Source organism: Pinus tabuliformis, chromosome 3_1 (assembly GCF_031772625.1).
Source record: "Pinus tabuliformis cultivar Carrire ecotype Pingquan chromosome 3_1, CPIR1, whole genome shotgun sequence".
Taxonomy (NCBI): Eukaryota; Viridiplantae; Streptophyta; class Pinopsida; order Pinales; family Pinaceae; genus Pinus; species Pinus tabuliformis.
In genome coordinates this window covers 92,301,445-92,316,927 of record NC_142301.1, presented here as the reverse complement: position 1 = coordinate 92,316,927, position 15,483 = coordinate 92,301,445, and the positions used below count along the sequence as shown (strand labels likewise).

Below are 15,483 nucleotides of genomic sequence, written 5' to 3'. Positions count from 1 at the left end.
GACCTTTCCTAGATTTAGGCAGTCCTCCAACAAAATCCATGGAAACACTTTCCCAAGGGTGAGAAGGAACTGGTAATGGAGTGTACAAGCCTAGCTTTCTATTGTTGGGCTTGCTTTTAGCACACATAGTACACCCTCTTACATATCTAGAAACTGTCTTGTTCATTTTTGGCCAATAACAAAATCTTTGCAACTGTTTTACTTACTCCAAAGTGACCTGATATTAGAGAAGTGTGTGCTTCTCGAATTATCTTTACTCTTTCAGTTTGTGGAATGCACAACTTCCCACAATGGTATAAGAGTCGGTCCTTTACATGATGATCCAATTCTTCTACTTGTTTTCCTTGACTTCAAGTTGCATATACATCTTTAAAGTCTATATCTTGAGCATATTGTTCAATGTAACTCTCATGTAACACATAATTATGCTTAAGTATAGTAGATGCATTTATAACGGGTCTAGATAACATGTCTGCAACTTTATTATGTATGCCCTTTTTATATTTGATGACTAAATGAAATTGTTGTAGAAAAACCATCCATCTATAGTGTCTCGATTGCTGCAACTTAGTTTGGGAGTGTAGATATTGAAGTGGTTGATGATCAGTATGTATTAATGTCTCTTTGACCATTAATTAATGTTTCCACTTTTTCACACTTTGTACTAATGCATACAATTCTTTATCATATGTAGGATAGTTAACTACTGTAGAATTAAATGTCTCAGAATGATAACATATGGGTTTACCGTGCTGTGTCAACACTGCTCCCACGGCATAGTCACTGGCATCTATTGGGATTTCAAACGGTCTTTGAAGATCAGGCAGTGGTAGTACAGGTGTTGTACTAATATTTTCTTTCAAGGTGTCGAAGGCTTTCTACTGTTTGCCTCCCCACTGAAACACCTTGTTCAATGCTGTTAAAGCATGTAAGAGAGCTGCAATTAAGGAAAAGTTAGAAATGAACTTTCTCCAATAGTGTGTTGCTCCTAAGAAGCTTCTAACTTTTGTAGCAGATTTGGGTTTAGGCCAGTTTACAATGACTTATAAGCTTATGAGCTTATGAGAGTATAATTATGAGTTTATGAGAGTATAATTATTCTTAAGCTTATGAGCTCTTACAAAGTATTCGATTCCATCTTTAACAAGTAGATACTTGTTCTCAGCTCTATAGAAGATAACTTTTCTATCATACAAGTAAGGACTTCCTAAAACAATTCCACATATATCCAAAGGAATTATCTCTAACTCAACCTCATCTACAAATGCTGACCCAAATGAAAACTTGAGTTTGCATTGTCTAGTCACTTGTAGTTGTGCTTTATCATTCAACCATCCTAACGGGTATGGTTTCTTGTGAGGTGTAGTCATTAACCCAATTTCTTTACAATTGCTTCAGAAATTAAATTTACTTGTGAGCCACTATCAAACAAAGTATCAATCTTTTGATGTTTGGAAATAACTCAAATATGGAAAAGCTCATGTCTTTTTCTCTCATTTTCTTCATCAATAATAGATTGTGCAGAATTACTAGTAGATGCTTCAGAATTCTTACCTTTTATACTTGTGGCTGCAATAGTTGTTTCATCTCCTGAGTCTGACCCCAAATCTTTCTGAATAGCTGCAACAATCTTCTTCTTCTTGCCCTCGAACTTCTTAGGTCTCAACTCTGGATGCAGAATCCAACAATGCTCATCATCATGCCCATCCTTTTTACAGTGAGTGCATGAAGCCTTGCTTTTCTATGCAGTGTTAGCCTTCCTTGCTTTCCATTTCTGCTTTCTTTTCTCCTTATTCTTGCTTGCAGTGGGTTGGGATGATCCCCCAACTTCTGGATTTCCATTCTTTCCTCTAGCTTCTAGATGAGTAGCTTGTACATATACCTCATCTATACTAGTGGGATTAAACATGAGGATAGTGTGCCTCATGTAGCTGTGTAGACCACCAATGTACTTCAACAGAGTCTCAGGTGAGTCTAATGAGATTCCTAGAATCAATGCTCTCTTTCTAAATTCTTGAGTGTACCCTTGCACACTTTGCCGTTTCAACTGTCGAAGAGTTTGCCAACTGTCATGGCTTGCTGCATGTAGGACAATGGATAGAACTGTTTTTTTATTGCAGAAACAAATTCACTCCAGACAGATATAGTCTTACCATGTCTTTTCATGTCAGCTTGGGTCCTGCCTTCCCACCAAACCAAGGCAGTGCCTCCAAGGTGTAGGCTTGCCAACTGAATCTTGCTCTTGTCTGAATCGATATTCTACACTCTGCAATAAACATCAATTTGTCTAATCCAATTGTCCAACTTTTTTGCATTCAACTCTCCATCATATATAGGTAAATCAAATTTAACATCTGCTTTAATCAAAGATGCCTTCTTCTTATGTTCAGGGCTATTAGGAGGTGTGAGAAAGCTTTCTTCTTTCCCTTTGCCTTTTGAGTGGTCATGGAAGTGAGACTCATCTTCTCCTTTGTCTTGTTTAGAGCCTGATGAATCTTCATCCTTATGTTTTCTAAAGTCCCTATACATTTCCTCTACCATGGACTTTATGGCTAGGAAACTATCTATGAATTGAGGGTCTGGCCCCATAGAACCTTCCTCTGACATTGTCTTCTGAGGATAGACTCTCCCAATTTCAGGATTAGTTTCGACCAACTCTCCTTCTCCTAATTTGAGCTTTGATCTAGTTAGCATTCAACAGCTAAACCAACACAAGCTTGTCTAACCTTAACAGCCTAAAGCTCTGATACCACTTGATCTGAAAATCACTTGTGAGTGATCTCAGTTAAATAATTAATGAATGAAGGTATTACAGACTCATGTGTTGGTGTGTGTCTATGTTATCTTAGGCAACGGATCGATCAGATTGCAAAATACACAGACACTAGAAAATGGAAAACAGTAAGAGAAACACAGTAAGCAAATACAAGAACACAACAAATTAATAAGGAGTTCACCCTATCCTCCAGGGCTACGTCTCCGGTCCAACTTTCAGTGGTGGCCTTCTTTTATTATGTCTTAAAAGCAGAGTTTTTACAGTGAGGAGCTCAATTTGAGTCTCTTGAAACAGATAATGCTTGGCAGGGTGGTTCTTGGATTCCCCAAGCCATTAGAGTGCACAGACTCTTTCCTTTTCCAAGTCTTGACCTCTCTGGTTTTTAATGGAGGAGTCCAATGAGGTACCCAATTCCCGACAGATCCTCACAGGGATTGCTTGAACCTCTCAAGCCTTCTGTCTGCTCGATGCTGCCTTAGGTCAGCTCGGCTCTCTGTTTTTTGCTTCTTGCTTATTCTCTGTTCTGTCTCTTTGTCTCACTATTTTTCTTCTCTCTTACAGTGCTTAGCCTTTTTTTTTTCTTTTTTCGTTTGTTCATGGCTTAAAGCCAAGACATCCTTGACTATTCGCTTCCTCTTCTGCCCCTTTGGATTGCCTGCTGTTGTTCGCTTGGAGTTCCCTACCTCTGCATCATCGCCAACGTCTCACAGGGAGGTGGCCACTTGTCCTCTCACGAACTACGCTAGCTCTTCCTCAAACGGTTTGATATTTCAGTTACACTGTGTAATGATTCATCTGCCAGCTCAGCGGTCAAATCGGACTTCAGACTTTTATATGCCGTGGCTTAATTCCCTCGTCAAATCCGGTTTCTCCATCGGGCGCAATCTCCACCGTTAGATCTGGAGCCCCCAGATCCTACGACGTTCGCTCTTTTCGCGCGGTTGACTTGCTCGACCATTAGCCCGCGATGAGAGGCGGTTTTCTCTCTCATCCGTCGGACACGTGTCATGCAATGAATGGAATCGCTCGTTTTCTGCGAAATTCGCTTACTGCCCCAATATGCCTCCGATATACCGTCGGTTTTTGGAGCGCGATACTCGCCTTTCGCCTTAGCGCTTTCCGTACGGTTTCCCGACTTCCCATGCGACCGAGCGCTCGGGGCTTTTCCTTCTCGAGGGGTTTGCCCAGCACATCAGAAATGGCCTCCGTTTCCCGATCTGGGCCTCCTAACTGCCAGTTTTGCCTCCTGTACGGTCTCCATGGGCCTCGGTTAGCACGCTTTGACCGAGGTCCTCGTCGTTCCTTGTTGGCTACAAACAACCATTGTCCAGAGGTCTTCCTGATAGCTCTTTGTTCATAAATTCAAAGTCTGTCCTAATTTGATACAGTTATAGCACTTTTATAATTTTCATGGATCCAATTCGGATCATCTACAAGCTTCAAAGCCACATCAAGCAAGCTTGAGCCACAACTTGCCATACCGGATTCTGAGTTGTAGCCAGAGACAAAGATGCCCCTGAGCATGCCTTCAGTTGATGATCAACCTTAAACCATCTATGGGGGGTTGAAACATCTCTTCAAAAGAATTGGGGACACTTCATCTTGCAGAAGACTTCAGCTTCTTGCCGGTTTGGAAGAGTTCCAGGAATTACATTAAGAATTCCAGAGTTATTGGTCATCCTTAAACCATCACAGGTTGAGACCTCCCTTTTCAGGTTGAGATTCTCCCTTTTTATGATGGGTGAGACCTCCCTTTTCAGGTTGAGATTCTCCCTTTTTATGATGGGTGAGACCTCCCTTTCAAGGTTGAAGGTTTCCCTCTTCAAAACATGAGGAGCACTTCCTCTTGCAGAAGACCTCAACTTCATGTCAGATTTGGAAGAGTTCAGGGAACTGCACTAAGCGTTCCAGTGTTGGTGGTCATCCTTAAACTACCCCCCTTATACCAACATTTCAGAGAGCACATTCAGCCTCGTGCTGCCATGCATTTTTGCACATTTTGTATTACAACTCTCTTCTTGGACTCATACATACCCCTTCGGATTTAGGGGGGGAATGTTGGACACCTAATCCTCTATGGGTTGGTGTGGAATGTGAACAACCACTGGAGTCCAAGAGACGTTGGAAGATGAATTCAACAATTATGTACAATGTACTGTAAATGTATATCATGCTAATAATATATGCAACTCATTGTTTATCATTCATGTTTTGCCTCCACCATGTATGTGTTTAACATATATAGTTAATATCTATATATGCAGTCAAAAAACCAATCTAAACACCACAAATCAAGTTTTGACCACAAATTTTTTTGTCGGCCAAAAATCCCTACTCCAAAAAATCAAACTACTCCTCTCTCTCTCTCTCTCTATATATATATATATATATAGTCCCACAAAGCCCATTTGGTAAGTCAGTGAAAATGTGAAAGTAAATATGAATGCAAAATCCTATATTCAAACCCCTAGTAACATGATTTACCTAGAGGTTATAATGCCGAGCATTCCTTTAGATAAAAATAAATAAATAAAAGACTTCTATTATGATTCATGATTTATACAAAAACTTTTTTGGATAAATCACATGAAAACTTTTAAGTCAAGACCTTTCGAACCACTTAATGTGATTCATCATCAGTGTCAAAAATGGAAAGTAAACAAATGAATACACTGGAGATGCAACCATTAAAACTTAAAAAAAATAAAAATATAATATTATATTTTAAAGAGAAAATAAAACCATAAAAACAAAAAATAGATATATTATAATATATGTTTTTAATTTTAAAATTTCTAAAAAAAAATAAATAAAATAGACTAGTCACTCGATATAACAGGAGACTTTTGGTCAGCCCAAAACTCATTACTATTTATAAAAAAGGGGAGATTATTTCCCTCCAAATAGCGTACCAAATTAGAAATATGACCATTCCTTACGTACAGCTAGTCAGTTACATGAAGTGTAGAATCTCCGAAACGATTCCTGTCGTTGATTAGTAAGGAGTCTGCCTCACAAGAGTAAACTTCATCCATGCTAACTGTGGAATATTTCGTCATTTAATTAAAACGGACTGCAGCCCTTCAAATATAGCCAAACTCGCTAATACCAATCCGCATGCAACCCTAAACCCTACCTACTTCTATAATACGCGTAGAGCCCAAACCCTCACCCACTTATGCATTGCCAATAAATCGTTGTTGGTGTATGGTTTAGGGTTTTTGAGTGTCTGGGTTTTCATATACACAATTTATTTTCAGGGTTCCTTAACGATTCAACGCAGAGAAGGATTCTTCTTACAAGGTCTACTGAGGAGCGTTGCTTGGTAAGTTTCAAACTTCATCTTTCCTTCTTTCAGTTTCGTGCTTCATCAGTTGCCATGGTTAATAGAGAGAACGAAAGCAATGGATCCCAAGTATCCTCTCCAGTAAGCGAGGAAATAGTAGAATTAGCAGTAGAACTGCTCTTGACGGTGACTAATTTAAAGCCTAAGGATCAGAAATCTCAAGGCCTGGGTTGCAATGACTTTATTTATTTGGTTGTTACGCTGAAAACGAGACCTGATGGTACACGGACATTTCCCTTGAGCATCCCAGTACCTCATCCCCTGTTTCGTTTTGATGGAAGCCAAAAGATCTGTTTGATTATCGGCAACGGAAAAGAGGTTTTACAAGCTGCCGAGACCAAGATTAAGGAGGAGGATTTACCCATTTCAAAGGTCTTTGAACGCAAACAGCTAATGGCTGATTGTAGGACATCCGAGGATAGGGAAAAACTGCGTCTGTCTTTTGATTTGTTCATGGCAAATAAAGCAGTACGGATCCCTAAGTTCACAGGGTTAGATTATCGCACAGATCAAAGGAGTATGTTCCCCGTGGATTTGACCCACCAGAAATGGAGGGGAGAGCTGGAGTCAGCTTGCAGTTTGGCTTGTATCTCCTTTAACAGAACTGGTTGTGTTGCTAATGTGGCTAGGGTTTCTCAGAGCAGGAAGGAAATAGTGGAGAATGTTGTTGCTGTTATCGACAGTCTTGTGTCGGCGCTTCCGCAAAAGTGGGATAACATCCGTCATATGTGTCTGAAGACCTTGGGCTCTTTGGACTGTTCACTTTACAGTTCCTCTAGAATGCTGCCCATTGAGATGGAAGGTGTGGAAAAAGAAGCACAAATTGACCGACCAAAGATAAATGGGGAAGAAGGGATTACAGGTGGGCTTTCTAGTAAGAAAAGGACTAGTGACGCAGAGAAAACCCCGAACACAAAGAAGAAGAAAGGCTCCTCTTTAGAGGGTGAAACGGGATCTTTAAGTGGTCAAGATGTCGGTGATGGAGTTCCAATGGATGATTCTCCTACAACTCCAGCACTCGAAAAGATTATTGAGTCTGTAGATTTGCAAGAGTCTGTAGATTTGCAATGTGGGGTCGCGGCCAACAGCATCAATGCTTCAAAAAAGAAGAAAAAGTCGAGGAAATCGAATAAAACCCCTGTTAGGGTTGTTTGAGTCTGCAGTTTCAAGTTACGTTTTTATTTGTCAACTTCGCACTAACAGATACTTCTGTCCAGGAAATTGTCGATGCTTGACTCTACAGGTTGTGTATTTGCTACGGCAATTTGATGTCTGGTAATACTTGACACTGGTTAACTCCTGTGGATATAAGGCAGGTTTTGAATTTGATGTTTGGCATCTGAATGTCTGTTTTTCGGGGCTCGATCTCTGTATAAGTCGATTCAGATTTTTGAGCAATTCATATTATTTAACAAAAACTATTTTGGGAATGTTCCCAACTAATTTTTCTGTATGCTTATAATACTATATAGTTCTCGAATTGACATTGAAGGAACTATGAAAATTATGGTGGCTTTGTAGCATGATTTATAAAGCATAGATGAAGATTGCGTATCTGCACCTCCCTCCTGGACGTTTATTTTGATAACAGATCTGCAGTAGTCCTTAATTACAAGAGGCATGTTGCCTAATCGAGCAATTATTTGTATTAGTCGATCTTTTCATGTTTTGCTGCATATTTTTGTGTAAATAAATTTTGTGCAAATTTACTGGTAGTAAATAGTTATTGGAAGATATTTTTATTTGAAAAAAGATGCTGCTTCCTCCTATCTATTTTCATACATTTCAATGAGTGGAGGTATGACATTGAATGACGATATTTATGTATACTTTAATATGAACTGATTTTGTAGATCTTCCCAGCAAAACTCCTGTTTGAAAATGTATGTTTTATTAATATCAAAAATTATTTTCCTTGCTTGTGATTGCTGTATTAACATTTATTACTTCGACAATTCATTCAAGTATGTAGAGTGGAAGACGGAGGTGAGTAGTTGTGATGCCATTTTCTGCAGAGGATGATATATAGCAACGGTTATGATGGTGCGTATAGATAAATTCATTGTGCATGTCTTCATGTCTTCATTTTGCGTGAGATTTTTGAGTATTTTGGGCGGCAATGGCCGTAACTGTTTTGTTTGGAATTTGCTACCTGATTGCAGTCATGATACCCTTCTCTAGTTGATTCAAAGGCAGTGAGGAGGTTATGACTTCACCAACTTTCAAATACCTTCTGGATTTAAATTCTACTTTGTTCGTCACATCTTGTCAGAATATGCCCTGGCTTATCATATGGGTGAGGGTTGTCAGAATATGCCCTGGATTATAATATGGGTGAGGGTTGTCAGAATATGCCCTGGATTATAATATGGGTGAGGGTGTGTAAGCACGCTCGACTCTCATATGGGTGAGGGTGTGTAAGCACGCTCGACTGTCGAGAGGGATGGAGTCGCTCATCCATCATATGGGTGAGGGTGTAAGCACGCTCGACTCTCAAAGAGAGGGATAGAGGGATGGAGTCGCTCATCCATCATATGGGTGAGGGTGTAAGCACGCTCGACTCTCAAGGAGAGGGATGGAGTCGCTCATCCGTGAGGGGATAGCACGCTCGACCCTCAAGGAGAGGGATGGAGTCGCTCATCCATCATATGGGTGAGGGTGCTAACGCATGCTCGACTGTTTACCTGGTTGCAGCTGATCTCGCACAGAATCATATCGAGATGCAGTTGATCGGTGATGTTATATGTCACGTATTGTACTGAATACTGATTTGTTATGAATGGAACTTTTCTGGTTTTGTTTTCGAGATGCTTGTGGTCGCCATCGTTTTTTTGGCTTGTTATTCTCACTCTTAGTTGCATTCATGGAAAACTAATGTCAACATCAAATTTCTGGTGGGAAATATGTAGTTTATTTCATGATATTTGTCCATGGGAAATGCCCTTGCAATGATTCCTATAAGCAATCCATAAAGAAACCGATGAAATATTAATGTCAAATTAAGGATCATTTCTTCGATGGTATAATGCTGGTTGATTGTGGCATTAGTTTTTCCTCATCTGTAAGATGCTTATTATGTTTGCACAAGGTTTTGGTGGCCATGCCGAAGAGGTTTTGGTGGCCATGCCGAAGAGGTTTTGGTGGCCATGCCAAAGAGTATGGTCTATATGAATTGTTTTCAATACTTAATTTTGTAATAAATAGAGATGCTAGTTGTTGGATATACTCTTGGTATTATAGTAGTCCATAGATGTTACCTTGTGCCTTTTTAAATTTTTCCTCTAGACCACAATTTTTATTTCAATAAAAATTACTTTTTGTAAATACACAATGTGTATGCATATAGGTTCAAATAGTACATGACAGTACAAAAAGAGAGCTGAAAGCAGCATCAAGGACCATATAAAAAATTACAAATGAGCATAAGAAAATTATGATGGACAAGAGCTAATCTTTTCTCTTGTTTTTCCTTATTTGAACTAGTTACCAGCCATCTGGATTTGGTTCGACCTAGAACCAAAGCCAATTCTTGTCCCACATGAGGGACATCTTTGTTACAGTTGGAGCTATCTTTGTTACAGTTAGAGCCCCATAGCTATGGGGCTCTAAAAGACGCTCTTTTAGAGCCCCATAGCTATTGTCAGAGAGTCCACTGGATCATTTTCTCTCTGTTGGACAGTGCTAGAGTCTGGGTGCACCCTAACAACCCCATTTTGAAAGTCTTCCTGTTGTGCTATGTCATTCATTTCATCTTGTTCTAGATGACTTTCTTTTTTATCATCTCCTTCATCCTCAGAAGGATATTGCTTTGTGAATTGCTATCTTTTTGGTCTATTTGACTGCCTCTTCTTCTTCTTGGGGTTCTTCTTTGCTCGAGGGCATGCCTGCTGTAAATGTCTTGCCTAAAAACATACATGGCATCCAAATGTCGTGCTCTCATGGTTTATACTTTTAGACCAGTGGAAGTTTTGGTGTTTCAAATTTATATGATTCGGAAGCCTTTCGCTAGGATCAATCTCTGCACATATTCTGGCAAAAGTGAAATACCATTTTCTGTTCTTTTTAGATTTAATTTTTAAAATTTACCTAGAGTGTTGCCTATAACTTCAAGAACTTTGTGGTGCCAAAATGGAAGGGGGAGATTTGGAAGCCTCACCCAAATTGGCATGGTAGTGATCACCCTATGTTGGCATCAAACTTGGGTAACCAAAGCGTGATGAATAGTCCAGCTCTTCCCAAAACCAATGCCCTGCATTAAGAGCACAATCAAGATCCTTCTGTGTTTCAAACTCAACTATAAAAAGCTCTTTAATCATATAAACGTTTCAAAATTCAGAGACCACGAGGATACAATCCATTGAATTAACACTTCTGGTTTAGGCTAGAAGCCACTTTGCTTAAAATTGTAAAACAGAGAAGAATTTATGTCAGGAAGATTTACTTCGATGGATGGTGCTTTTTCCTTTTGTTCAACAATATAAGGGCCCGAAATATTTTGGACCTGTTCTGTTGAGGCTGATTTTATTTTTTATTTTTTATATTATATGCATCCTTAAAAGGGACAGGAATCCCATAAGCAGATTTTGCTCCAGAAGCACCTTCATAAAGTCTTGTGCTCAGTATGATGGTTAAACTTTAGAAATATTAGTCTGGGAGCTGAAAGGACTCTGGTAAAACCTTCCCTTCAAATTGAAGGCTTTGAAAACAATGAGAAATGCCTCATTTAGCTTCAATGGCCCTCAATGGCCCGTGTGAGTGAGCATACTGTGGTAGAAATTTTAACCCAGAAAATATTTGTTTCCCCTCTAATATTCCTAATGAAAATTTGAAATGCGTCTCTATTCCTTCGCTGGCAGAGCGAGAGGAAGGTTATCACCAGAGGCCTGTAGTCCAGATTTGGCCAAGGGCAAGATCAGTTGAAACCCCCCAAAAAAATACTGGGTATGAGGGCATCTAGTGTAAACCATTAAGACATAAACATTGGGAACTAAATGTAGTCTTTTGAAAAGGACAAGATGAAATACTAGAGCTGATTAGCTTCACACCAGCGCCAGCAGGATGAGGCCTCGATTGCTGATCCCTGAAAAAATACTGGGGATGAGGCATATAGTGTAAACCCTTGAGACATAAAAATTGGGACCTAAATGTAGTCTTGTTAAAAGGACGAGATGAAATACTAGAGCTGATTAGCTTCACACCAGCGCCAGCGGGATGAGGCATATAATGTAAGACATAAAAATTGGGAACTAAATGTAGTCTTGTTAAAAGGACGAGATGAAATACTAGAGCTGATTAGCTTCACACCAGCGCCAGCAGGATGAGGCCTCGACTGCTGATCCCCGGAAGAAACTTTTGTAGTCATAGTTAAATATGGAGCGGATTTGTGTAGCAGGGGCGACCGCTGAAACGAGCCCACCGTGTTCTTCGACTTCCGACTTCCTTGAGGATTTTGAGAAGTGGGCACTGCTTCTCCTTGCAAGAGCCAAAAAGGGCAAGTGATTTCATCGATAAATGGAGGGGATTTAATTAGGTCGGAACTAGAGTTGTCGCAGGGTCCATAGCTGGTAGCTTGCTCGGCGGCGGCAGCATCCAACACTCGACGGCGTCGTGATGAAATTGTAAGCACGTGCGCCATTTCTCAGTACAATGTCACCCGGGCCTGGTTTAGATTACTTCAACACATCACTGATTTAGATTACTTAAATCACAAATCACTTCACTGATTGATTTAGATTACTTAAATCACAAATCACTTCACTGATTCACTATGGTTTAATATTTTTTTTTTCTCTGATCTCTATTTTTTTGGGTAACTATAAGAAAAATTAGAAGACACCAATAGAATAGAGAGTTTTACAAGGATGAAAGATGTGTACATATGAATATTAGATAGCAATACAGAGTTCTACAAAGATCAAATATGTGTACATATGAATATTATTCATATTAGACACCAATAGAGAGTTTTATAAAGAGTTTTACAAAGATCAACGACTTGTGCATAGTGAATATCAAAAGATCAACGACTTGTGCATAGTGAATATCAAAACACCAATAGAGAGTTATACTATTTTTTTTCCTTAACTAAAGGAAAATTAGATACCAAAAGTAAATTAGACACTAAAAGAGAGTTCTACAAAGATCAAAGATATTGGTGAGTTCTACAAAGATCAACGATTTGTGCATAGTGAATATTAAAACACCAATAGAGAGTTATACTTTTTTTTTTTCCTTAACTATAAGGAAAATTAGACACCAAAAGAAAATTAGACACTAAAAGAGAGTTCTACAAAGATCAAAGATATTAGTGAGTTCTACAAATATCAACGATTTGTGCATAGTGAATATTAAAACACCAATAGAGAGATACTATTTTTTTCCTTAACTATAAGGAAAATTAGACACCAAAAGAAAATTAGACACTAAAAGAGAGTTCTACAAAGATCAAAGATTTGTGCATAGTTAATAGTAGACATCAATAGAGAATTATACAAATATAAAAAATTTGTGCATGGTGAATATTAAATATTAAAATCCAATAGAGACTTCTACAAAGATCAAAGATTTATGGTTTAATATTTTTTTTGTTCTTTCTAATCTCTATTTTTCCAAAACTATAAGAAAAATTTGACATGAATAGAGAGTTCTACAAAGATCAAAGATTTGTGAATAGTGAATGTTAGCCACCAATAGAGTGTTCTACAAAGATCAAAGATTTGTGCATGGTGAATGGTTGAAGATGTTATTGTCACTTGGTTGCTTAGAAAGACTCCCACCTCCCATTAACTTGTTGAATTTGCATATTGGTAGGAGTTTGCCAAGTTTTGAATTGTGAAAGTTTTAGAATCAATAACAATTTAATTTCATGTATGGTTGGATTTCAAACATCAGTGGGAAATTTATTACAAAATTAATTAACTCTTAAAAAACACCCTCCAAAGCTATATGCAAAAAGAAAAGTTGTAAGCTATGCAAAACTTTTCTTGCACTCTTTGCTTCTAGCTCTTTTGACAACTTCCTCTTTCTTTTAGTTGCCTTTAAAAAACCCTCTAAATTCTATAGTGATCCTCCTACTATAGAACCTGCAATTGAATTCCTTGAAAGAGTCAAATTGCAAATTAGAAAAGTGGATTTCTGTTACAAAGTCAATTAACTCTTAAAAAAACACCCTCCAAAATTATATGCAAAAAGAACAGTTGTAAGCTATGCAAAGTTTTTCTTGCACTCTTTGCTTCCAGCGTCTTTGATAACTTTCTCTTTCCTATAGTTTCCCTTTAAAAAACCCTCTAAATTTTATAGTGATCCTCCTAATGTAGAGCACGTGATTCAATTCCTTGAAAGAGTCAAATTGCAAATTAGAAAAGCCCAAGTGATATGCCAATACGAACATATTCCCCTCAAAGTTTAATTGAATTGGGAAATAATGATAAAGATGACCAAAAACAATGCAGGAAAGAGCTTAACAAAAGGGCTAATACATTACTATTTTTTTTTAAGCTTTGTCAATAAATTTCCATTAATAATAAAAGAGGGAAAGAATAATAATACAATAAATTGACAAACTCAAAACAAATAATGCCATTTTGAACCAGATTCTTCTATATATGTTTGTGTTATTTTTATGTTGAATAACCTCTACAATATGCACTAATGTTGAGTTTACAAATGTGAATAAGTTGTCTTAAATATAATTATTGCATCTATGAATTATCCTTGTTTAAGTTATTTTTATTCTATCATCGACATGCACTAACCGTGTTAAGGGAAATAACATCTAAGTGGAGTGCATCAGAATTAGTGATGTAGGAGGATGGATTAAACTCAGTCACAATATAACATTGGAAAATAATGATGGAAAAGAAACATAGCAACTTATAAAGTTTGTGCTATTGGAAATGAAAAACAAAGCACACCAAGTGTACAATTTATTATTATTATTATATATAATCCGTGGATGATAATGGTAGTAGGTGTTCCCAAAAATTCAAAATTTAAACCAAAAATAGTATCTAACCAACCCAAAAGTGAAGGGTAGGAATCCCTAGTCCAACAATAAGAAGTGTGCATTTATGATAATAAGCGACTAGGTGGTATTGAGTTGTCAATATAATGGGATTAAAAGCCCCATAACACACAAGGAATGGCATTAAAAAACATTGCATTAATAGAGTTTTGTTGTAGAAGCAACACGTTGACATCTTATTATTTCCGAAGGAAGCAACAATGTCAAAGTTGGTTCTCAAGCAAGTGGACTTCCAAAGTAATCCTTCAATTTTAATGGTTTTGTAAGTGTATAATTTGGAACAATGGTGTTTCAGCAAAAATGAGGATATGACAAAACATAATAGATTAAGGAGGTGTTTTTAGTGGACAATTTTCAGAATAAGGATAGAGAATGCATAATAAAGTTGATCAATTGGATGATTAAGCAAACCAAGGTGGTGGCATGCTTAATGGTATCGATCAAACTGTCTGTAAGCTTTCCATTTATGTCTAAGGGTTGTGATCCTTTGGTACCCGATTAGGAGAAATAACAACTTGAATTGTGGGAAGATATAATTGGTCGAAGAAAGTTGAGAATGGATTGACAATTGGATGAAAAGAGACAAGGTCTTTAAGAAACAAAGGAAATATTCTAAGTTTGATTCCAAATGTTAGTGGTATATCATTGAGAAGGATACCTTATGAAGGAAGGGAAAATAATGAGCTTACAATTTTTTAATGATGATAATAAATTTGGAAGGGCATATGAACATAAGAGAATAATAAATAGACACTTAGGTTGAGTGAGTGGAAGTTCGCAAACAAGTATGAGATATCAAGGATAACATTAGTCCATCTAAGAACATGATGGAAGAATTTAGATTTAGGGAATAATCATGATTAAATAACTAGCATTTGTAATGTATACCATGAATGCATAAACTTATGGAAAATGGTTGTGGAATCATACACATATTTCCATATAAGAATATGATGAGGATCACTATAAGGTATAAAAAAGGACAATGTCTATTGGGAAGAAAATGTTGTCAATCAACCAATGAGGTTAAATGATCGCGATAATGATGAATGTCATTTAAGGTGAGTGAGTTGAATTTCACAAATGAATATAAGAGATCAAGGATAACAATTGTATACCATAGAACATGATGTAAGAATTTGGATTTAGGGAATAACCATGATTAAATAACTTAGCACTTGTGGGATATCTTGTGAATGAATAACCTTGTGGAAAATGGTTATGGATAATAAAAATATTTCCATATAAGAAAATGATAAGGATCACTATAAAGTCTAAGTAAGGATAATACCTACTAGGAAGAAAATATTGTCAATCAACCATTGACATTAAATGATC

General features: G+C 37.6%; 1 protein-coding gene across 1 annotated transcript; it reads left to right on the top strand.

The window, feature by feature from the left end:
• Window positions 1-5,802: 5,802 nt before the first annotated feature.
• Window positions 5,803-7,676, top strand: LOC149185936 (large ribosomal subunit protein uL1y-like). The gene has a single exon (XM_089410841.1). The coding sequence runs from the start codon at window positions 6,156-6,158 to the stop codon at window positions 7,275-7,277; it is 1,122 nt and encodes a 373-aa protein (XP_089266967.1). The 5' UTR covers window positions 5,803-6,155; the 3' UTR covers window positions 7,278-7,676.
• Window positions 7,677-15,483: the final 7,807 nt, after the last annotated feature.